At 40.8% G+C, this 22,899-nt stretch overlaps 1 protein-coding gene across 1 annotated transcript in view; it reads left to right on the plus strand.

The window, feature by feature from the left end:
- ATP10A (ATPase phospholipid transporting 10A (putative)) overlaps window positions 1–22,899 on the plus strand; it is a 190,628-nt gene that overhangs the window by 120,210 nt on the left and 47,519 nt on the right. Inside the window, 1 exon segment of the mRNA XM_047086853.1 lies at window positions 17,007–17,092. Coding sequence (XP_046942809.1) covers window positions 17,007–17,092 — 86 coding nt within the window.

Genomic DNA, 22,899 nt, shown 5'->3' on the forward strand with positions numbered 1-22,899 from the left:
TATATATTTTGTCTGTTTGTTATTTCTCACTGTAGATTAAGTCCAGTCTCTGTTACTATTTACCAGTAGCAGAAGTCCTGAACTGTACATTTTAAAATCTCCCTCCTTGGTGAGAATGCTTTTCCCATGAATATTGTACTTGTCTTTCAACTCACTTAGTTATGCATGCTCAACCTCTTCTCCTGAACAAGGCACTTAGTTCTGCAAGGAGAATGCTCATCCATGATGAGGATGGCCCCTGCCTTCACAACACTTAGTCACAGGGGAGTGTTAAGATAAGTACATGGACTGCTTTCATCCAAACAGGAGTTAGTAAGACTCTTAGCAGTTTGGTGGACAAGAACTCAGAAGTTAAGGATAGAAGGAAATCATTTCATATAGAAGATGATATTTAAGAGTGATGAGTCTTGGTTAGACCCTTACATTAGTATAAAAAAACTTCAAATTTGAATAGTACTTTAAAATTGGTGGAGATTGACACCCACTAATTCTTTTTTTTTTTAATATTTTTTTAACGTTTAACTATTGAGAGACAGAGAGAGACAGAGCATGAGTATGGGAGGGGCAGAGAGAGGGAGAGACACAGAATCTGAAACAAGCTACAGGCTCTGAGCTGTCAGCACAGAGCCCAATGCAGAGCTCAAACTCAAACCGCGAGATCATGACCTTAGTTGAAGTCGGACGCTTAACCAACTGAGCCACCCAGGTGCCCCTCATTATTTCTCTTAAGGAGATAATATGGACTTTGCAACACTTGAAGGAAGCTCCCCTGGCATAGGATACAGCTTGAATTAAGGATAGGGTGTCAAGGGGCGCCTGGGTGGCGCAGTCGGTTAAGCGTCCGACTTCAGCCAGGTCACGATCTCGCGGTCCGTGAGTTCAAGCCCCGCGTCAGGCTCTGGGCTGATGGCTCAGAGCCTGGAGCCTGTTTCCGATTCTGTGTCTCCCTCTCTCTCTGCCCCTCCCCCGTTCATGCTCTGTCTCTCTCTGTCCCAAAAATAAATAAACGTTGAAAAAAAAAATTTAAAAAAAAAAAAAAGGATAGGGTGTCAAGAAAGCCTTGGATGTGTTCAGAAAATTTGAGTTCTCCAGGTGGATTAACATACAGATTCAAGATGGCTGCCAGCAAAAATTCTGGAGAAAAAGTCATTTGGGGGCCATTTTTTTAAGGTAGTGTATGACAGGTAGAGGCATTTATACTTCCTTTCTTAGGGAGCAGGAGTCACTGAAAGAAGCATGGGACCAAAATGATAGAAGCCATGTGTTCTCTAATTAACCTAGAAACCAGAATGGGAGTACAAAGAGAATAAAAGTGAGGAAACAAGTGTATTTCAAAAGCTATCTCTTCTTCCCTCTTCTTGAGCTTTCTTCTTGAACCCCTGTCATTTATCTTTTTGTCTTGAAACACAGAGAAAAGGGTTTGAGTGTAAGCAGTCAATACTTCTAAGTGGCAGCCATTACAGTTTCTTTTTATAAAGTAAAACAAGACGATTGTTGCTCCTGAGGTCATAATTAGTATATATGATCACTCTCCTCTGCCACCTATTTCATATTCCCTTCACCTCAACCAGCTGCTGGTTGGTCTAGGTCTGCTCTGTGGAGTGACCAAGACCTTTGTTTCCAGTGAGCTTCTGGTCACTGGGTCCTTGTTGGCTATGGTTGCTGCAGTTTGCTTTCATTGTCACCAGTTACAGAAGCACCAGTGATGCCATAGCAAATTCTGTAAATTTCAAACCTGCTTCTCCCTGTCCCAGTGATATACTGGCAACCCTCTCTATTCATGATACTTATGAATGTTCTTTTCCTGTTGGTGTTCTGGCATGAGGAGCCTATGATAGGTAGCAGTCATAGCTTTAGCTTAATGGAATGGTTTTCTTTTTTTTGTAATGTTTTATTCATTTTCTGTGAGAGAGAGAGAGAGAGAGAAAGAGAGAGAGAGAGCGCAGGGGAAGGGGCAGAGAGAGAGAGGGAGACACAGAATCCGAAGCAGGCTCTATGGCCCGCAGCCTGATGTGGGGCTTGAACTCACGAACCATGAGATCATGACCTGAACTGTAGTCAGATGTTTAACTGACTGAGCCACCCAGGCACCCCAATGGGATGGTTTTCTGGTGGAAAATTATTTCACCCTACCCCTATTCTCTTCCTCCAGGAACCAGGACTTCTTGTCCACTATAGCCTAAAGGTGAAGGGATAAGAAGCACTAATTCCCCATGATAGTCCCAGGGAGTCATAAGAAGAGGGGCTGTTCTACTCCCACATATTTTTAACTTCAATAGATAATGCCAGTCATCCAAAGTAGTTGAACTCAATAGCAGTGTGTGAGAGTTAACTTAGTACTAGTTCCTCATCAGTACTCGGTACTTTATTTCTTGTAGTCATTCTGATGGGTCAAGGTATCTCGCTATGGTTTAATTTGTATTTTTCTTTACCAAGGATATTGAACACCTTTTAATTTTTTTTCTCACATAGATACATGATACATAGTAACATCCCTATTCAAATCCTTTGTCTAATTTTCTCCTAGGTTAGCTGTCTTTTTGTAATTATTTTCTAGGAGTTCTGCATATACAGTCTTAACAAATCCCCAGGCAGATATTTTCTTCCATTCTATGACTTGCCTTTCCACCCTTTTTTATGGTGTCTTTTGATGAAAGTAAGTCATAAATATCTCTATAAGATAATATATTGGTCTTTTTCTTTATGACTAATCCCTCTGAAATTCCATTTAATAAATCTTGCCTTATTCTGGTATCATGAAGATATTCTCCTATAATTTTCTAAAAGCTTTGTTGTTTTACCTTTCACAGTTACAGACACAGTCTATCTGGAATTGATTTTTATAGATGAGAGGTAGGATCAGGTTTCATTCCCTTTTTCCATATGTATGCCCAATTGTCCCAAAATCAGTTACTAAAAAGATATCCTTTTCCTAGAATCATGCCACATTATCATAAATTAGATGACCATATATTCCTGGCTCTGTTTTGAGGCCCCCTTATTCTGTTCTGTTCATTTGTCTAACCTCACACCAGTACTACAGTTTTAACTATTTTGGATTTCTGATTAACTCTTCATACATGGTAGAGATCTTCCTCTCACTTTGTTCTTCTTTTCAAGAGCCTCAACTATTCTTGGCTTTCCATGTTTTGTGGACTGAACTTTGCTAGTTCCCAAAGATGGGATTCATTTATAAGTTTATTTGTGTTGAGAGAGAGAGAGAGGAGGGACTTAGAGAGAGGAAGAGAGAGAATCTCAAGCAGGCTGGCTCTGTGCTGTCAGTGTGGAGCCCAATGCAGGGCTTATCTCATGAACTATGAGATCATGACCTGAGTCAAAACCAAAAGTCAGATGCTTAACCAACTGAACCACCGGGCTCCCCAAGATGTTGGGATTTTTATTGTGATCACATTGAATATATAAATAAGTTTGAAGAGAAAGTAATTGATAGTTATAATTTTGAGTCCTCTAATTCATAAATATATATTTCTCCCCTTAATTATATATCCTTTAATCTCTCTCAATAATACTTTGTAATTTCAGCATAGAGAACTTGCACATTCTTGTTAGATTTATTTCTACAAAATGATTTTATAAGCTTGTTACAGTGTGTTTATAAATGTAATATGTATGCACATTTATAAAGTAGTAAAGTCAGTACACACACATATGTGTATGTATATGCATATATATGTTTGTGTATGAAATCTGTAGAAATACAATAGATGATCTTGTATCCAGAAATCTAGACCCAGTTATTAATTCTAACAAATGTTCTGAAGATTATTTTAGATTTTCTATGCATATAATCATTTTGTTTGCAAGTGATGATAGCATTGTTCTACCTTTTCAATTATTATACTTTTGGTTCTTTTTTCTTACCCAGTTGCAATGGCAAAGGGCTCCAATCCAGTCTTTAATAGAAATAGTGATGACAGATATTCTGTCCCTGATACCAATCTTAAGGGAAAAATTTGAACATTTTACTATTATATGTATTTGATTAGGCTATTGCTGAATACATTTTGCAGACTAAGGATGATCCTTTTTTTTTTTTCTCTCTTTTTTTTTTCTTTTCCCCTAGCAAGGAAGCATAATCATAAACAGATGTTGAATGGTATCGAATGTGTTTTCTGCTTCGGTCGAGATGATTATATGATTTTTTTTCTCCTTTTGGACTAATGTTGATGATTATACTGATTTTTCTTTTTTTTTTTTTTTAATTTTTTTTTCAACGTTTATTTATTTTTGGGACAGAGAGAGACAGAGCATGAATGGGCGAGGGGCAGAGAGAGAGGGAGACACAGAATCGGAAACAGGCTCCAGGCTCTGAGCCATCAGCCCAGAGCCCGACGCAGGGCTCGAACTCACGGACCACGACATTGTGACCTGGCTGAAGTCGGACGCTTAACCGACTGCGCCACCCAGGCACCCCTATACTGATTTTTCTAATGCTATTACCAACTTTGATTTCTTGGACTATATGCACTTTTCAGATGTATTATCTTTTAATATATAGTTGGGTTTAGTTGCTAATGTTTTATTAAGAACATTTTTATAAATAAGATAGGCTTGTAGTTTTCTGTTTTTATAATGTGTTTGTTGGGTTTTGGTATCAAGCTGATATTGGCTTCATAATATAGGTTAGGAAGTGTTCGTTCTAATCACTAGAAGAGTTTCTTGAGTGTTACTTTTTCCTGAACTATTTAGTAAAGTTCGTGGGTAAAACCATCTGAATTTTCTTTGTGGGAAGATTTAAATGATCTTTCAGTGTATTTAATATTAAATAAATATAATGTGTATTTTTCTACTATAAATTTTAGTACTTTGCATTTTTCTAGTAATCTGTTCTTTTCATTTAAATTTTCAAACTTACTGGGGCGCCTGGGTTGCTCAGTCAGTTAAGCATCTGACTCTGCTCAGGTCATGATTTCATGGTTGGTGAGCTCAAGCCCCACTCCAGGTGAGTGTGAACCCTGCTTTGGGTGACCAGGAATCCCGCCTCTCTCTCTCTCCCCCACCCCTCCCCTTGTGGGATTCTCACCCCTCTCTGCCCCTCGCTCACTTGTGCCCACTTTCTCTCAAAAAAAAAAAAATTATTTTCCCATTTGCAACTATGTGGATGGAACTAGAGGGTATTATGTTAAATGAAATTAGTCACAGAAAGACAAATATCACATGATTTCACTCATATGAGGACTTTAAGACACAGAACAGATGAACACAAGGGAAGGGAAGCAAAAATAATATAAAAACAGGGAAGGGGACAAAACATAAGAGACTCTTAAATATGGAGAACAAACAGAGGGTTACTTAGAGGGGTTGTGGCAGGGGGGATGGGCTAAATGGGTAAGGGACATTAAGGGATCTACTCTTGAAATCATTGTTGCACTATATGCTAACTAACTCAGATGTAAATTTTAAAAAATGAAATAAAATAAATAAAAGCAAGTTAATTTTTAAAAAATTTATTTTCAAATTTATTGTTATATAATTATCCATATAATACTTTTATTGGTAGTGGTATCCTCTTTTTTATTCCAGTTATTCATCATTTGTACTCAGTTTTTTCAAGCTCAGTCTTTCTAGGGTGGGTTATTGTATTTGTATCTTTTTCTTTTTTTTTTTTTTTTTGGCTATTCCTTTAACTTTTTTCAGATTTCATTTACTGTTTTCTAATTTTTGAAATGGATGCCTAGCTGATTAAATTTATATTTTAATATTTAATATGTGCAAATAGGCTCTTAATTTTCCTGAAAAGAAACTATCTGACAAATTTTGATACATATTGTATATTTAATACCGTTTTGTTAAATATATGTCCCAATTTCTCTTGTGACTTTTTTCTCTGACCGATTGGTCATTTAGAATTATAATCCATAATTTCAAAGCAAATGGGTTGTTTATTTTTTTTTCAACGTTTATTTATTTATTTATTTATTTATTTATTTATTTATTTTGGGGGGGACAGAGAGAGACAGAGCATGAACGGGGGAGGGGCAGAGAGAGAAGGAGACACAGAATCGGAAACAGGCTCCAGGCTCTGAGCCATCAGCCCAGAGCCTGACGTGGGGCTCGAACTCACGGACCGCGACATCGTGACCTGGCTGAAGTCGGACGCTTAACCGACTGTGCCACCCAAGCGCCCCGCAAATGGGTTTTTGAAAAAGAACTTTCTTCTTATTTTTAATTATGATGTAATTAAATTCTATATGAGCTATGGTTTTGAAATTTGTTATTACTTGCTTTATGGCTCAGAATATGATCCATAGTTTTAAATGTTGTGAGTGCCCTTGAAAAGACTATAGTTGGTGAATACAGTTTTTTATATATGTCCATCAGGATAAATATGTTAATAGTGATGTTCAAATTTTCTGTACCTTCCTGGGTTTTTTGACCGTTTGTTCTATCAAATACTGAGAAAGGAATGTTAAAATGCCCTGATTAAGATTGTGGATTTGTTTATGTCTCCTATGTTTCTGTTGATTTTTGCAATATATAGTTTGAAATTTTGTTATTAGAAATATGTAAATTAAGAATTATTTTTATTTTCCTAATGTATCAAACTTTTTGTCATTTCATATTAACCATTTTTATATATAGAAAAGCTTTTGGATTTAAAATTACTTTGTCTAATGTTAATACAGCCTTCTTTTTGTTAATCTTTGTCAGATAAGCCCTTTTCATCTTTTCACATTGTTCTCTGGTATCTATATGTTTTTAGGTCTTATTTCTTATAAACATATTGTTGAGTTTTGTGTTTTTTTTTTAATTCTGTTGGATAATCTTTTTATTTTCAGTAAATTATTTTACTTTATTTACTTTTAATGTTAATATTGGTATATTTGAGTATAAAGCTTTCATCTTTCATTTTTATTTGTTCTGCCTGGCTTGGTTTCCTTTTGCCCTCCATGTTTGCCTTCTTTTAGATTGAGAGTTTTTATTCTTTCTTCGTTTGGTTTCACAGTTATACATTTCTTTATTCTCATTTTAGTTAATGTTAGAGATTACAGCATGCATCTTTGACTTATCAGTATTTAATAGGGGTTGATTTTTAATTATTTGCTTGGATGATACAAGTGTTTTTATTTTTAAAAATTTCCTTTTATTCCCTCCTTATATACTCTTGTTGTCATGTGTTATAATTATACCTGTTTATGAATCCCCTTAGACATCATCATTTTTCAATACAGTTAACATGCATTCATATTTACCCTGATATATGCCATTTTTCTTGCTCTTCATTCTTTTCTACTTCTTACCCTGTCATTGGGGCCATTTTTTCCTTGTCTTTGGAGAACACTATTTATAGTCTTTTGTTTTTAGCAGTTAGTTCTGGTCTGTCGGTAACAAATGCTGTCAATTTCCTTTTAAGATTTTATCTTTTTTGGTTTTCAGCATTTTCACGTCATGTGCTTAGGTATAATTTTCTGCTATTTATCCAGTTTCAGGTTTTTGGATCTGTGGATAAGTGCTTTTTCATGGGATTCACTTAACTTGTCAGCTGTTATTTCTTCAGATACTGCTCCTGCATAATTCTTTCTCTTCTCTTCTTCTGGGGCTCTAGTAACACGCATTCTAGCCCTTCCTCCCTGTCTTCTCTGTCTCTTACCCTCTCTGCTGTGTTTGCCGCCTTTTGGTTTCCTTGTGCTTTATTCTGAACAATTTTTCTCACCTTTCTTCTGGCTTACTAATTTTTTTTCTTCAGGTTACCAAATCTGTTATCAAACGGTTATTCATTGAGCCTTTCGATTGAATTTTTTTTTTCAGGTCTAATTTTTTTTTTTCTTGTTTGCTTGTTTTCAAATTTGTTAGGTCACATTTTAAGGTTTCTGCCTCTTCCAAAATATCCGTCTTGTCTTTAGTTTCATGATCATGGCAAGCATGGTAACTTACAAGTTCCTGTGAGCCTATTCCTATTCTTGTTTTTGTTGGTTCTTTTTGCATGATGCCTATCTCCTCTTGTACCTGGTTATCTTTGAGTATGCATATGAAATTATACTTGGAAATTAGCTTTTCATAAATAATTTGAAGCCTAGGATTACATTTTTTTTTTTTTATCAAGAAAGGACTTTTGTTTGCTTTGTCCAGTATTTGAAGGTTCTAGCAATCCAGAATTGCTTTAATCCAATTTTAGGGGTTGAGATTTTTCCGGGCCACTCAATTGACTTTAAGCTGGGTGGCAGTTTCTACAAAGGCTCACTTTTCCAGTTCACTCTTTCTTTGGGTTTCAGTTCTTCATGATCCCATAAAAAGGCATAGCTGTTTATCAGGCCCTTCTGTTGGTAAGTTCAATGGGAAGCAGAATAATAACCTATCAAAGATGTCTGTGTCTTAATTCCTTGAACCTGAGAATGGGTAGTGTTACATGACAAAGGAAATTAAGATTGCAAATATAATTAAGGTGGTTAATCAGCTGTCCTTGAGGTAGAGAGATTATTCCTAATTATCCTGAATTATTAGAGGTGAGTTTAGTGTCATCACAGGGGGCCTTCTAAGTGAAAGAGGGAGGCAGGAGAAAGAGTACACAGTGATGGAGTGTGAGAAGAATTTGGTTTCACTACTGCTGACTTGAAAATGGAAGGAAGCCATAAGTCAAGGAATATGGGCAGCTTCTGGAAGCTGTAAAAAGCATGGCAATGGATTTTCTCCTGAAACCTCCAGAAGAAACATAGCCCTGCTGAAGCTTTGTTTTTAGCTCAGTGATACCTGTTGTTTTTAGCTCAGTGATACCTGTTTCCAGCCTTTGACCTCCAGAACTGTAACATGTTACATTGTATTGTTTTGAGCTACTAAGTTTGTGGTAACTTGTTATGGCAGCAATAGGAAAGTATTTCAGGTTTTTTTTTATGTTTATTTATTTGTGAGAGAGACACACAGAGTGTGAGTGGGGGAGGGGCAGAGAGAGAGGGAGACACAGAATCTAAAGCAAGCTCCAGGCTCTGAGCTGTCAGCACAGAGCCTGACACGGGGCTCAAACTCACAAACCGTGAGATCATGACCTGGGCCAAAGTCAGACACTTAACCAACTGAGCTACCCAGGTGCCCCGTATTTAAGGTTCTAAACTCCAACATTCATTCCTCTAGTTATGCTCAGTTTCTCAACTACCTCTTTAAGAAACTCCTATACAAGAAAAGAGGCCCAAAGACCAATCTCAAATCCCTGGACTTTTTGTCTTCACTAGATCTTGGTTTGACTATTCTTCACCTTCTTGTAAAATCTCTGGTACAAATCGCTGGTACCTTTGGGCATGTGTTTTTAATATTTCCCTAATGTTTCTTTTTCCCTTCAGCTTGATGTTTGGTCCCAATTGCCTAGTCCTTAATAATGGAGAATTTTCCTTTTGAATCTGATGACTGAGCTAGTCTGGTTGTGCTTCAGAATTCACAATCCTGCTGCCATTTTGGTCTCAGACTCATTCTCAAGTTAGTGCAAGAGTTTCTTCACTGACTTGTTTTTTAAGTTCTCCATCCTGATTTCACTCTAACACTAGAATTATGACTTTTTTCCTACATAGGTACCATTGGGACCTGACCTCAGAGGCCACTTCATTGTAGATGTCTCTCGTTCTTTCTGTGCCACCTAGCGAGAAGAGAGCACCTTATCTCCAGCTAGGATATCTGTCCAGTGATCCCCAAAACTTGACAGGTTTATACCCACAGCCCTGTCTTTGCTCACTCCTTCATACCCACCTGTAGTGATGGAAGAGGGAGAAGTTCATGGCTGTGAAGCAGACAGGTTGACTTGTAACCTGGCAGTGCAAATTAACTCAGCAGCATTGCTGTAGACATGTTTCATACAGTGGCACCTTGTTGGATTAAGTACAGATTCTTTACAGAGGGCTATTTTAAAATATAGCTCTCATTGAGGTTTTGAAGTTGGTTTCTATAAAACAACTCGTGTTGCTTTCTGTCTGCATAGCCTGTCCTTATATACTCTTAACACATTTGATAAAAGAAAAAGCAGGGCTCTGCTGGCAATCACAGCCCATGAAGGCAGCACGACGGAAGGAAAGGCTTTTGATTTTGAGAATTTAGGCTCAAACCCAGCACTCTGGGCCTTTGAATTTTGCTACCATCTAAACTAAACTTGGAGACTTTTTGACTATGAAACAGCAAGGAGGCAAGGGAACAAAGGATGAAAAGGCAGGGAAACTAAGGGCGGGGTTGCTCCTGCGTTTTCAAGTCTGAGTCAACAGGGCAAGGCTGGCTTTCTATTTTCAAACAAAGAGAGGTCCACCTGATCCTTGTTCTTAGGACAGGAAAATTTGCAATTAGAAAAAGAAAGCACCCACCTAGATGCCCCTTGATCAGTTTTTCTATGAGCTGTCAAAGGCTTTGAGCTTCCAAAGCCTACTGTAAGGCCAGCTAAAGCCCTTATGCCCCTCCCATGGTCCTGGCCAGCTTGGTTTCCCTGGAGATAACTGTGACATCAGGAAGGAGTGTGGCCCTCACATAAACCATCGGGGCTGGACTACATGCCATCCAGTGCTTTGCTGCGGCTGCAGCACCAACATATTTAAGCATTTGTATATTCAGGACACATTAGATAATACAGTCACAACTATTGCAACTGTAAATTAAATAGTTATTTAAATGTGTTTTCTAATCATTTGTATTTGGGCATAAACTCCCAGTGAGACAAAAGTTTACTTTGATTTAAGGCTCCTTACATGTTTGATGTCTTCTGCAACCAGTACCAGAATGCCTACAATTTCATTCAGGTTTTGACTGATTGATTGATTGATTGAGTACTGACTATGTGTCAGGGGACACCTGGGTGAACAAGGCAGACTATTTCCTATTTCAGGTTAACTATGAGAAAATATTGATTTGGTAATACAATCTTTGCAGTGAATAAGTAAATTTTCATTTATTTGTTCATTTGCTCATGCAGTATTGGTCTATTTGCCCTTTGAATTCCCACAGCACTAAAAGTCATATGGTAAATACAAATTGGATTAAAAATGCAAAACAGAGGCACCTGGGTGGCTCAGTCGGTTGAGTATCTGACTCTCGATTTCAGCTCAGGTCATGATCTCATGGTTCATGGGATTGAGCCCTACCTCGGGCTCTGCATTGACAGCGTAGGGCTTGCTTGGGATTCTCTCTCTTTCCCACTCTCTCTGCCCCTCCCCCACTCTCGCTGTCTCACAAAATAAATAAATAAACTTAAAAAATGCAAAACAAAGGAGTTGGAGTGATTATTCCATTAATTTATGTTAAAATGCTTTGCCTAAATTCAGATATTGTTCACCCTTTGTTAATAAATAAGCAGATAGAGACTGACAAAATTCTTTTATATTGCTACTAAGTGAAATGCACTTGCACCAAAGAGGGACTGTGCTTCTGAAACACAGAGAAACCCCACAGTCAGCCCCGTTGATAGTCCTATTTGCCTCAGCATCAGGTGAGGAGCACCTGGTAGGCAGAGGTTCTAGGACCCAAGAGCCTAGCATGGAGCTCTAAGTCTGTTTGGAAGCTTGTGGTACATGAGATCCTTGCAGAATAAACACCTGTCACCCCTGGACCATGTGTGCACCAGGCTCTGTCTTGGCTTCAAGGGAATAGAGCTCCTGTCCTCAGGGAACCTGAGGTCTAGTAAAGCATGGATGAAGCCAGCTTCATCCAGGCACATGTACCTGGAGCCCATTCAAGCTCAAAGCAGTGGCACCTGCCTATCCTACCTAAGGTAGTGGGCTGTCACATCTTGAAATGCAGGAGGCAGTTAGCTAGGTAGAGTAGTGTGGGAGGGCAAGGGAAGCCATGCAGAAGGGTCTGGGCCTCTCCAGAACATCCCAAGTGACAGGAATAGGAGTTGGGAGGGGCAGCAGCTGACCTGGAGCAGAGTCTGGTCACTGCATTAGGATGTGGATTTCATCCTGTAAGGCAGCAGCTGGTGTAGGGTGATCAGCCTTTGAAGGCTGATGTGGGGTGGTGATATTGAGGCTGGAGGAAGAGGGGAAACCCCAAGTCCCTTGTGACTGGAGGCATCCTGACACGTGACAAAAAGGGCATTTTCTGGACAGGGTCCCAGATGCAGAGGACAGAAGGAGCCATGTGTGTTTTCTCTGTCTTGTTGGTCATTTCTGGGCTCTGTGCACTCTCTTACCAGGCTTCGCTGTGACCTTGTCCTCCAGAGACCAAGACACAGCCTTACTCTGAAATCTCTATGTGGAGAGCTAGTGGGGCCTTTGGAAACATAAGCTTATCTCGTTTTCAAAACAGTATAAACTGGTTCATTTCACTTCTCTTAAGATAAAAAATAATGGTGTCTACTTTAATGGATTACAGATGTCCTTTTAGACATTATGGCTTTTGTTTTAGGATAGAGGAAGTGTCCTTTGGCTTTTACTAGTTATTAGTAATTCACTTAACACAAATGTGAAATACAAGAATGGTAGCAGAATCTTCCCTGTGAATCAGGCATTCACTCAGTGAACAGTCTGGGCACTGCTAAGTTAGACATCGTGTCTCTTCCATGTGGTTGGATCGGGGACACAGTACCTGCGTAGATACCTGTTCTACCTGGAGGGGGTGCCTCTGAGGGGGAGGTAGGTGCTGGGTGTCTGAAGGAGGGACTATCTGCTGGAGTGGCTTGGCTCATAAGGCTCTTGGCTGCTGCAGTATCTAACAAAAATGCAAGTTCAAGGACAGAGCTCTCCTGTGTTACTGCCCTGTCTCTTCCTTTTCATAAGATCAAATCACTTTGTCCAGAAAAGCTGCAGAGATATTTGGAGTATAGCAACAGAAAGTATGAGTGTAGTACTTGTTTGGACACGTCTGCTCTGCAGTGGGTGTTGTCATCAACTACACTTGGCCCAAGATACTTGGCGTGCTGTGGTGGTGCTATAGAGGGCCAGCAGCTTCAGTTTGAGGGCTGACCAGTGTGAGAGCATCTCCTAGGTAACAATGCATCTGCAGCACCTCCCAGTACTGAGCCTGTCACAAGCATAAGGGTGAATTAGAATCACCTGTGCATTCTGTGGAATTGTGCATTTATATGGCTCCAGAGACTTCAGAGATCCAAGTCCAAATGCCCTCTATTCACTTGGTAAAAATCTCACATTTTTTAAGCTGAAGAACTAGGACTAAATCCCAGATCTGATTTTTGGGTAAACTCTGCTAACTCTACATCCACAGGCGTTGCTGATGAGAAGGGGGCAGATATCGACAGACCAGGATATATTTAATTGAAGCATGTTTTTAAAAACATTAAAACTTAGAGACATATTTAAATTTTTGAAATTTTCTGTAGAATTAAAAAAATTTTTAATGTTTATTTTTGAGAGTGAGAAAGCACGTGCATGAGTGGGGAGAGGGACAGAGGGGAGGGGGAGGCAGAGGATCCCAAGCCAGCTCTGCACTGTCAGCACAGAGCCCAGTGCGGAGCTCAAACTCACAAACCATGAGATCATGACCTGAGCAGAAGTCAAGCGCTTAACCACCTGATCCACCCAAGTGCCCCTGAAATTTTCTGTAGAATTAATTGTATACATTTTGGCTTATTAAACATAATGTAATCTTTTCCTGTTAAAGCAAGATAGTCTCAGCAAGATGTCAGCGGCTGAGCTGGATGTCTGAGAGGCTGAGGAACTGCTGTCAGTTACTCAAAGACCTCTTGACCTTGGGCATGACCTGGGGCATGGTCTTTAACCATCCTAAATTAAAGGTAGCATGAAAAGCAACCTCATAGTGTTGTCATGAATGGTGGTGAATAGTACTTAGCACAAGGCCTGGCATTTAACAAGCTATCAAAAAATTATAATTGGTGGCAATGATTCAGGTGATATAGTACAGTGGTGCTCTCAATTACTTATGCATGTTTTCTATATTTGTATTGAAATCCCTGGGGTTTCTGGGCTATGTTCTACTTGATGATGAAGTCATTTCTTCACCGTCAGTTCTCAGTTTATATATACTTTTTTAAAAACTTTTTTTGGGGCCCCTGGGTGGCTCAGTCAGTTAAGCGGCCGACTTCGGCTCAGGTCATGATCTCACGGTCCGTGAGTTCGAGCCCCGCATTGGGCTCTGTGCTGACAGCTCAGAGCCTGGAGCCTGTTTCAGATTCTGTGTCTCCCTCTCTCTGACCCTCCCCCATTCATGAGCTGTCTCTTCCTGTCTCAAAAATAAATAAATGTTAAAAAAAAATTAAAAACTTTTTTTGTCATGGTAAAAATATATATTACACACAATTTACCATTTGACTGTTTTTAAGTGTACAGTTCTGTGGCATTAATTTTATTTACTAACCTTTATTACCATCCACTTTCAGATTTTTTTCATCTTCCCCAACTGTGTATCTGCTTTAAAAAAAAAATGGAGTTAGCATGTTCAGGATGGAAGGGTGTATTGGGGCCCTCTAAGTCTGTCCATGCTTCAGGGGACGGGGTTGACAGAAATTTGGCTGATGGTGACTATGGTGTGACCTTGAAGCCAGTTTGGAATGAAGCAAACAGATAGATGAGTGGATGGAGAGAAAAATAAATATATTTCTTAAATGGGGTATTATTACATTGCCAATTTACGTAGAAACTATCAATGTAAGTAGAATTTTCCCATCTGAAAGGTGTGCTCTGGATGTGAACCACTTTTTAAATGAGAAGCCAAAAGATGGTCTCTGTATTAGTTTGCTAGGGCTGCCATAACAAAATACCACAGACTAAGTGGCTTATACCACAGAAATTCACTTTCTCACAGTTCTGGAAGCTGGAAGTCTAGGATCAATGAGTCCACAGGGCTGGTTTCTTCTGAACACCCCCTCCGTGGCTTGTGGATGGCCATCTCTTCCCTTTATCTTTATATAATTGTCCTTTGCTGTATGTGTCCAAATTTCCTCTTATAAGGATACCAGTCAGATTGTATTAGGGCTCCCCCTAATGACCTCATTTTAACTTAATTATCTCTTTAAAGATCCTGTGTCAAACATGGTCACATTCAGAGGTTCCAGGGGGTTAAGACCTCAACATATGAATTCTGGGATGTGGGGCAGGGGGGTGTGGTGGTTATACAATTCAATTATAACAGTCTCTGAAGATCCTTCTGGTTCTTTTTTTTTTTTTTTAATTTTTTTTTTCAACGTTTATTTATTTTTGGGACGGAGAGAGACAGAGCATGAACGGGGGAGGGGCAGAGAGAGAGGGAGACACAGAATCGGAAACAGGCTCCAGGCTCTGAGCCATCAGCCCAGAGCCCGACGCGGGGCTCGAACTCACGCACCGCGAGATCGTGACCTGAGCTGAAGTCGGACGCTTAACCGACTGCGCCACCCAGGCGCCCCGATCCTTCTGGTTCTAAAAATCCTCAGAATTCTCCCGAATTCCAGACGAAGTGGATGAAGCCAGGCAACTTGTGCCTTGGACGTGCACATTCCTCAAGGCACATGGTTATTGATAGAACATTATGAATGCAGCGCTGAAGTCCAGAGACAAAATGTCCTACCGTTTCTGAGCCATTCACATTACATTTTCATAGAAAGAATAACAAACAGAGACAGTGTATTTTAAGTGCACCCTCCTTGTCTGCCAAGAATAATCCTGTGTGCTGTGGAACTGAGTCCCTTCATGGCTATCCTGGATGCTGTATCTGCAGATGTCTGCCCTGGAAAAGGCAACCAACTGGCTTCAAGATACTTTGCATGGCTTTAAATGAACACAAGGCAGCTTGAAACATAGCCTCACTCTGGAAATAGAGCCAGAGGCCATTTCAGTCCAAGAAGAGTAGAGCTGATGGCTAATTAAACTTCAAGAAGAGCCTTTTAAATGGCATTTTAATTTCATCTATTGAATTAAGCTACTGTTATCTAGTGAATTCTCTGTTTAATGTACACGATGCACTGGAAAACAGTAAGAACTGATGTTTGAGTAATTACTGTTACGGCTGTATTCTGTGTCGGAAACTGTTGTTGTGGTAGAGTAATAATCACGTGGGGTGGTGTTAACAGTATTTGTGATTGCTGTGATTTTTAACCACTTGCACTTTTTGTGTGATGATTTACTTGTGTGAGCAAAGAGTTAATTTTTTTACCATGTTGTGACACTTGGTAGAGAAAAGAGAATGACAAGCCTGAGCAATGAGCTGATTTTTAAAAAATCCATTAACTATCGTCACTTATCCAAAAGACTTATTCCCTGCATTTCCCTCCTTTCTCCCCATTTCCTTCCCACATTCTTCTCCTCATTTGTTTGTATGGTTTATGGCACTGCTGCATCTATCAGTGGCAAAACTACCAATGAGAGACTTTATGGTGAGCTGTTGTTTTTTCATCAAGCGGAATAATAAAGAAATTGTGGGTTTACACATTGGTTATTTAATTTTTTTAATGTTTATTTTTGAGAGAGACAGAGACAGAGCACAAGTGGGGGAGGGGCAGAGAAAGAGGGAGACACGGAATCCAAAGCAGGCTCCAGGCTCAGAACTGTCAGCACAGAGCCTTACGTGGGTCTCAAACTCATGAACTGTGACATCATGACCTGAGCCGAAGTCTGACACCCAACCAACTGAGCCACCCAGGCGCCCCACATATTGGATATTTAGATGTTTTTCATTAAGTATTTGTGCAAAATTTTTAGTGCATATTGAGGAACTCTCCTCTTATTATAAGTTCCTATTTTCCAGATGGAATTTGCTTCTCTAAATCTATATTGGAAGTTGAAAGGTGCTGGTGTGTTTCAAAAAACTCATTCATCCCTTTCAATCATTAGTGGCTTCCTTTGCTGTTTTCTCATGTTCTTTTATTTTCATTAGAGCAGTAATCCTTTCAGCTCACTTACCAGTACTGTTCTACTAATTGCAGTTAGTTCTACAATGATTGGTTATCATTCAGTATAAAAATGAGAAAACATGAGCTAAGTGCTGTGTGTGTATTGGCATTCTGAAGAGGTTACTGGGCAGACTCCTTCCATGAAATTTCCCTGCCCTACATAGATGTTATACAAAAGAGCAAGTGCCTTTTAGAATGGAATGGTCTAAGCTATTTCTCTAATATATGCATGCTGTTATTTTAGGTCTCCGAATTCAATCCTTTGACGTTCACCAGTGTAATCGAGTGTGAGAAGCCAAACAACGACCTGACTAGGTTTCGTGGTTGCATGTGAGTATTGTATATATGCCTGAGCTTTTTCTTCTGTTTGACAAACATAACACATACACACACACACACACGTGTGTGTGTGTGTGTATGTGTATCTGTATATGCATACAGTTCTAAAATATGCATTTAATATTCTTTACCACCTTTGTAGTCTTTTGGGAATGTTGCCCATACTTGAGCCTCTTTGGTTGCTTATGGGACTTGTTTACAAGATCTTGTCAGCAGTAGAAACTTAGCCACATTGCCTGTGATGAGTAGTTTCTGCTTTTCCTTCCTCTAGTTGGCCCTGGAAAGGTGAGGGGAACAAGGGAAGTATGGTTGACTACACATGGCCCCATTAAATGGAAGCACAGGGGCCACACAAGAGGAGCCTGGGTAGAAGCTCATTCATTCATTCACTTAGGTACTCAGTCATTGATCCAAGTATTTTTTGAGCATCTGCTGCGTGATAGACCCTGTTGAAGACTCTGAGAGGAATGCTGTGAACTGCCTTCATGTTTATTTCATTCTAGTTAGGGGAAAAGACCATAAACAAAAACATAAGTATAGTATATACTGTGTCAAATAGTTCTATCCCTTGCTCCAGAATGGAAAGGCAAAAAGGTGGATAAATGTGTTGGGTGCTTGCTGAAGTTGAGCTATGGGTACATGGGAAGTATATGCTAGTCTCTCTACTTTCACGTTCATTTGGAAACTTTAATAATAATAATTGTGTGTGTGTGTGTGTGTGTGTGTGTAGTTGGTTGGCTTGGGGAAAAATAAAATGGGAGAGAAAAGGGAGTGTCAGCATGGAGTTGCTGAGTTGGGTGCCAGAGCAGGTGGGGGCAGCCTCACAGAGAATAAATGAGATGTGTGGGCAAGATCCTGAGGACTTCATGTTTGACCTTGTGGACCTTAGTCTGCGCTCTTAGGCTTAGACCTCTTGTGTGATGAACTTGGGGCCTTTTCTCTGCCAGTTTTCCTGCTTGAGATGTGAGGTGACCAGTCGGCCCACTGCTTGGTGGTCCAGGCACAGAGTGGCCCCCCACAGACATATGGGGGTGAGGCAGGGTGCTCTCTTTTATGGAAGTGAGCTTCCTTTCCATGACCTTTCAGTGTATATTTGAATCTTTGTGTTCACTGGCATATCCAGCATTGTTGCCTCTGCCCACCACTCAGGAGACTTTCTGTCATGCTACAAGGTGATCAATGAATGAAAAGTGTTAAGTAGTAAAGGGTGAATGAAATGTGTGTGCTGCCAAGAGATGGCCTAGTCACCCACTGAAATTGCTGATCCATGCCTGAAGATCAGAACTTGGAAAATGTTAGATTGTCCCTTAAAGGAACCAACTAAAAGAGGATAAAAGTTAAGAAAAATGTTAAAATCCAGTATGTAAAAGTTAGGGGGAGAATACTCAACTACTCACATATAACTGGTCTACCATGGATTTTTCCAGCCTCTGTGGACAGAGGCCCTTTAACCCGTTGTCCCCAGGACTTCATATATGGCACTATTCTTAGCACTACTGTGAATTTCCAGGACCACATCAGCTGAATGGAGCAGATGCTGGGTTTCCAAAGACCCTAAAATAACCATTTTGAAGGGTGTTAGGACATCCTCTAGGGAGACTATTCTATGTATCTTCTTGTTCATGGGTAATTTTGGGGAGCCAACTCTACCAAGGAAGAAGAGTAGGCATCCTTCACCAAAGACCGTCTTGTAGTCTGTCTTCTCTTCTGTGGGATTCCTCCAACACCCCTGAAAGATGCAGTGCTCCTGTGCTCTCATGACTGTTCATACTTTTGTTGCCTGCGCTTGAGTTGGATTAACACTGAAATGGATTCAACCCTAGGTCCACAGCTCTTAGTCTTGCCCTCCAGGAACTACCTTTGTCATAGGGCTTAAAAAACAAACAAACAAACAAACAAACAAAACACATGAAAAAAACACTTTTATTTTGAGAGACAGCATGAGTGGGGAAGGGACAGAGAGAAAGAGAGAGAATCCCAAGCAGGCTCTGCACTGTCAACGCAGAGCCCAACATGGGCCTAGATCCCATGAACTACAAGATCACTACCTGAGCTGAAACCAAGAGTCAGACACTTAACCGGCTGAACCACCCAGGCACTCCTGTCATAGGGCTATTAAACAAGTCCAGCTTAGTGTTGATGCCGGCAGGCTCTGGAGCCCACACTTTCTAGCTAGATAACCTTGGGCAATCTGCTTAACTTTATTTGTCGTATAATGGGGAAGATCACAGGAATCCCCTCAAGTCCTTGGTGCAAAGTTTTAGTCAATCTAATACACACAAATCTTTCAGAAGTGTGCTTAATAAATACTTGCAACTATTGTGGTTGTTGCTGCTGTTGTTAATATTACCGTTATAGATGACACTTTAGAGCAGGGAGATAAAAGAGTCAGAAGAGAGATTTAGGCAAAAACACAAATGTGTCCAGGGGAGAGAGATTTGTCTTCAGTGTGTTTATTAGGAGAAGCCATAGAAGAAAGGAAAATGGGGTTTTGAGATTTCCTGAGTTTGAGGGGCCGGCAAGTGCATAAGGTGCAGTGACATTTTTTGATAGAAAAAAAAAAGTGGGCCAGGACTTCAGGGGAGTAGGAGCTAAAGGTCAGATTTGAAGACCCTCTACCTACAAGTCATGTATGAACTCAGAGAAGAGGCCCAGGAACATGGACAGAAGGCTAGGGAAAAAAGGAAAGGAATAAATACAGAATAACCCCACAGGTAGGAGCAGGTGTCCTTGGGTGTGATAGGGATGTAGTTCCAAGGATGGTACAATGGTGGAGGCATAGCAGGGACACTCAGGAGAAAATTTGCATGCTAGACTCCACAGGCAGCCTAAGAAATGGGAGGGCTACACCATTGGAGTATAGACCCAGAGGGGCAGAGTCCAGATTGCAGGAGGTAGAAGAGGAATTATATTTTTCCACCACTCTTTCTAGAAATGTGGCTTAAAAAGCAAGAACAGGGCTAGAGCTGAAAGCTTCAAAGAAAAGGGATGGACTCTTAGTAGGAAAAGAGAAGATAACAAAAAGCCAGGCTGGTGGAGATCTACATGGGGGCATGGTAACTTTCAAGTGTGGGGAGTTGGTGATCAATGAGGGGTAACATCACGCAGCTCCTAACTCACCTCCAGCACTGCATGGCCTCCACACCCTGCCCTTAGCTGACTCGGCACCCCCAAACACTTCTTTCTTTAGAAGATTGCCACTTAGGTGGACATCATTCTGCCCCACGGCCAGCCAGGCTTACTCAGCTTCTCTGGCTGATGCCTACAGCAAATATTCCTAATACAAGGGCCCTTGCTGGCACATCTCCTGAGAAAGTAATGCAAGAAGGGCAACTCCCTGCTGCATGAATCTTTCCCTGCTCTACTCTCTAGTTTTGCCATGCTTTCTCCTTACTTTTTCCAACAAATTGTCCTGCACTGAGGCTCGCCTCTGAGTCTGGACACAAATCCCAGTAGTCTAGGTGCTGCACATTCAGGCCTCTGCATACTAGACTGCTGTTTAATTATGATTTGCTATTTCCACCAAGGCAGGCATTTTGGATTGGCTACAGAAAGGTCAGGATGTGGCTAGCCTCTCTCTCAGCAGACCAACACCCTCTGGACGTAGGACACAGATGACCCTGAGTTAAAAGTTTTTTTCCTCTGGTGACTGTGGTGCAAATAGCATGAGCAGCCCTGCCACAGTCAGGGTGAAGTGCTTCAGGAAGAGTGAGGGGAGAGGAGGACAGGTAAGGTGAGCATCAGGGAAGGGGCCTGTTCACACCACTGTGTCCTGTTTGGGGCAGAGAAAAGGGAGACCTCAGTTCCCATATTGGTCCTTATGCTCAGGGGTGGGACTAGCTTGGGTGGTAAATCTGCGGTTTAGGCCCATGGAGCCGATCAGCAGCCAGTTCCTTAGTCTGCTGGTTTGCTAGCTTTCATTATCTGCTGAGGGTGACCTTCCTTCAGTCTTGACTCAGCTGCTGCCCTGTAGCCTCACTCCGGCCGTGAGATCAGGCCAAGCCTAGCCACCATTTATACCAGCAGGTTTCACTCATATTTGGACCATCCAATCTGAACTAAAACTTTAGCTATTTGCACTTGGAGACCTAAGCTTGGATTTACAGCAAGAAGAACCAAGTTTGAATTCCAGCTTTGCCCACTGACTGAGCAAGTTATTCCACATTTCAGAACGTGGCTTCCTCCTAATGCTGGAGATAACAATGGCTGACATGAGAATGGAGAGAAAGAATCTGGGTGAAGCATGAGGTGAATTAGAACACTTCGTAAGAGAGGTGTTAGCCTTGGTGTGTGATTCTGCTGGTATGAAATGCCTCCAATAGGAATGTGTTTATGATGTGGAAAGTGTTGGGGTTTGGAGCTGACTGCCAAGAAAGAATTTTTGAGATGTCTTCAGTGCAAAAAGGTGGTTTTATTAAAGCATGAGGATAGGACCCTTGGGCAGAAAGAGCTTTGCTGGAGTTGTGAAGAGCAATTGATTATATATTTGGGAGTTGGGGGAGATAAAGACAGGGGAAGTTTCCAAAAGGATTTTCATATGCTAAAGAAGACTGAGGATCCTGGAGGCCTAGCTGTTGTTTAGCTAAGGTTGTTTTTCCCTCTAGCACAGCATTAACATTAAGACATTTGGGAGTTCCTGGAGCAATGTCATCCTCTACCTGCCTCAAATATTTGTCATTGGGCTACAGGTTATAAGGAAATTTAATATTATCTATATTTTCTTTTTGCATTTGTTTCCCACATCATTTAGAGAGAGAAAGTGCATTAATGGTTGCCATGATTTGGGAGTGGAAGGGGCATGGAGAGTGACTGCCAATAGATCTGGGGTTTCTTTTTTAGGATGATGGAAATGTTTTAAAATTAGATGATAGTGATAGCTGTACAACTCTGAATATACAAAAAACAAACAAAACACTCAACCACATACACTTTAAATGAGTGAATTTTATGGTATGTGAAATGTATCTCAAGCTGTTAAAAAAAAAAAGTGTTAGCAGCTTCATTATTCCAGTGTACTTTAATGCTCACTGTTTAAGACATTCCTGTAAGCACTAACCAAATCCTGATTGTTCTCTACCCCTTGGGCTGCCCTCTTCCTGCCCCGAGGCATTGCAGCTCAGAGAGGCCCATGGGAATGGGAATCAGCTCAGAGGCCCTATGCCAACAGCAGCTCTGGGCACCCTGCTCAGATGTGCTCAGCCAACTTCATGGCATATGGTGGGTGACTTCTGAGGCCACCAGTCAATCAAATATTTTCACTTACCTTAGGAATAAAGCAGAGAGGTTGGTTGGTTTGGTCTGGACTAAAATTCCATTTCAGGTTGTAAAAAGCCAGGTTCTATTTCTTATCCCAGAGTCCTCCACAGAGTGAGCTCTGAGCTCCCTCCCTGTATGGTGCAGAGCCTTATTTGACCTTATAGGGCTGGGAACTTGCCATTGCGAGCCTGAGCATGCTTGTTGGGGTAGAATCCCCACCTTGTAGATAACACACTCCACTACCACTGTCACCCTATAGGAGACATCAGTGATGTGGTTTTGGAGTGGTGGGGATCCAGAGTTGAAGGCCAAGAAAGAATTCTTAAGACATCTTTGGTATAAAAAGGTGATTTTATTAAAGCATGGGCACAGGACCCATGGGCAGAAAGAGCTGCACTGGGGTTGTGAAGAATGACTGGTTATATGCTATGGAGTTAGAGGAAGTAAAGGCAAAAGAGAAGCCTCCAAAAGGACTTCCATGTACTAAAGAGGACTCCAAAGATACCAGAGGCCCAGCTGTTGTCAATCTAAGGTTGTTTTTC

This window comes from Lynx rufus, unplaced genomic scaffold, assembly GCF_022079265.1.
Source record: "Lynx rufus isolate CCGP_SWC_20201006 ecotype Redwood Valley unplaced genomic scaffold, mLynRuf1.p SCAF_21, whole genome shotgun sequence".
Taxonomy (NCBI): domain Eukaryota; kingdom Metazoa; phylum Chordata; class Mammalia; order Carnivora; family Felidae; genus Lynx; species Lynx rufus.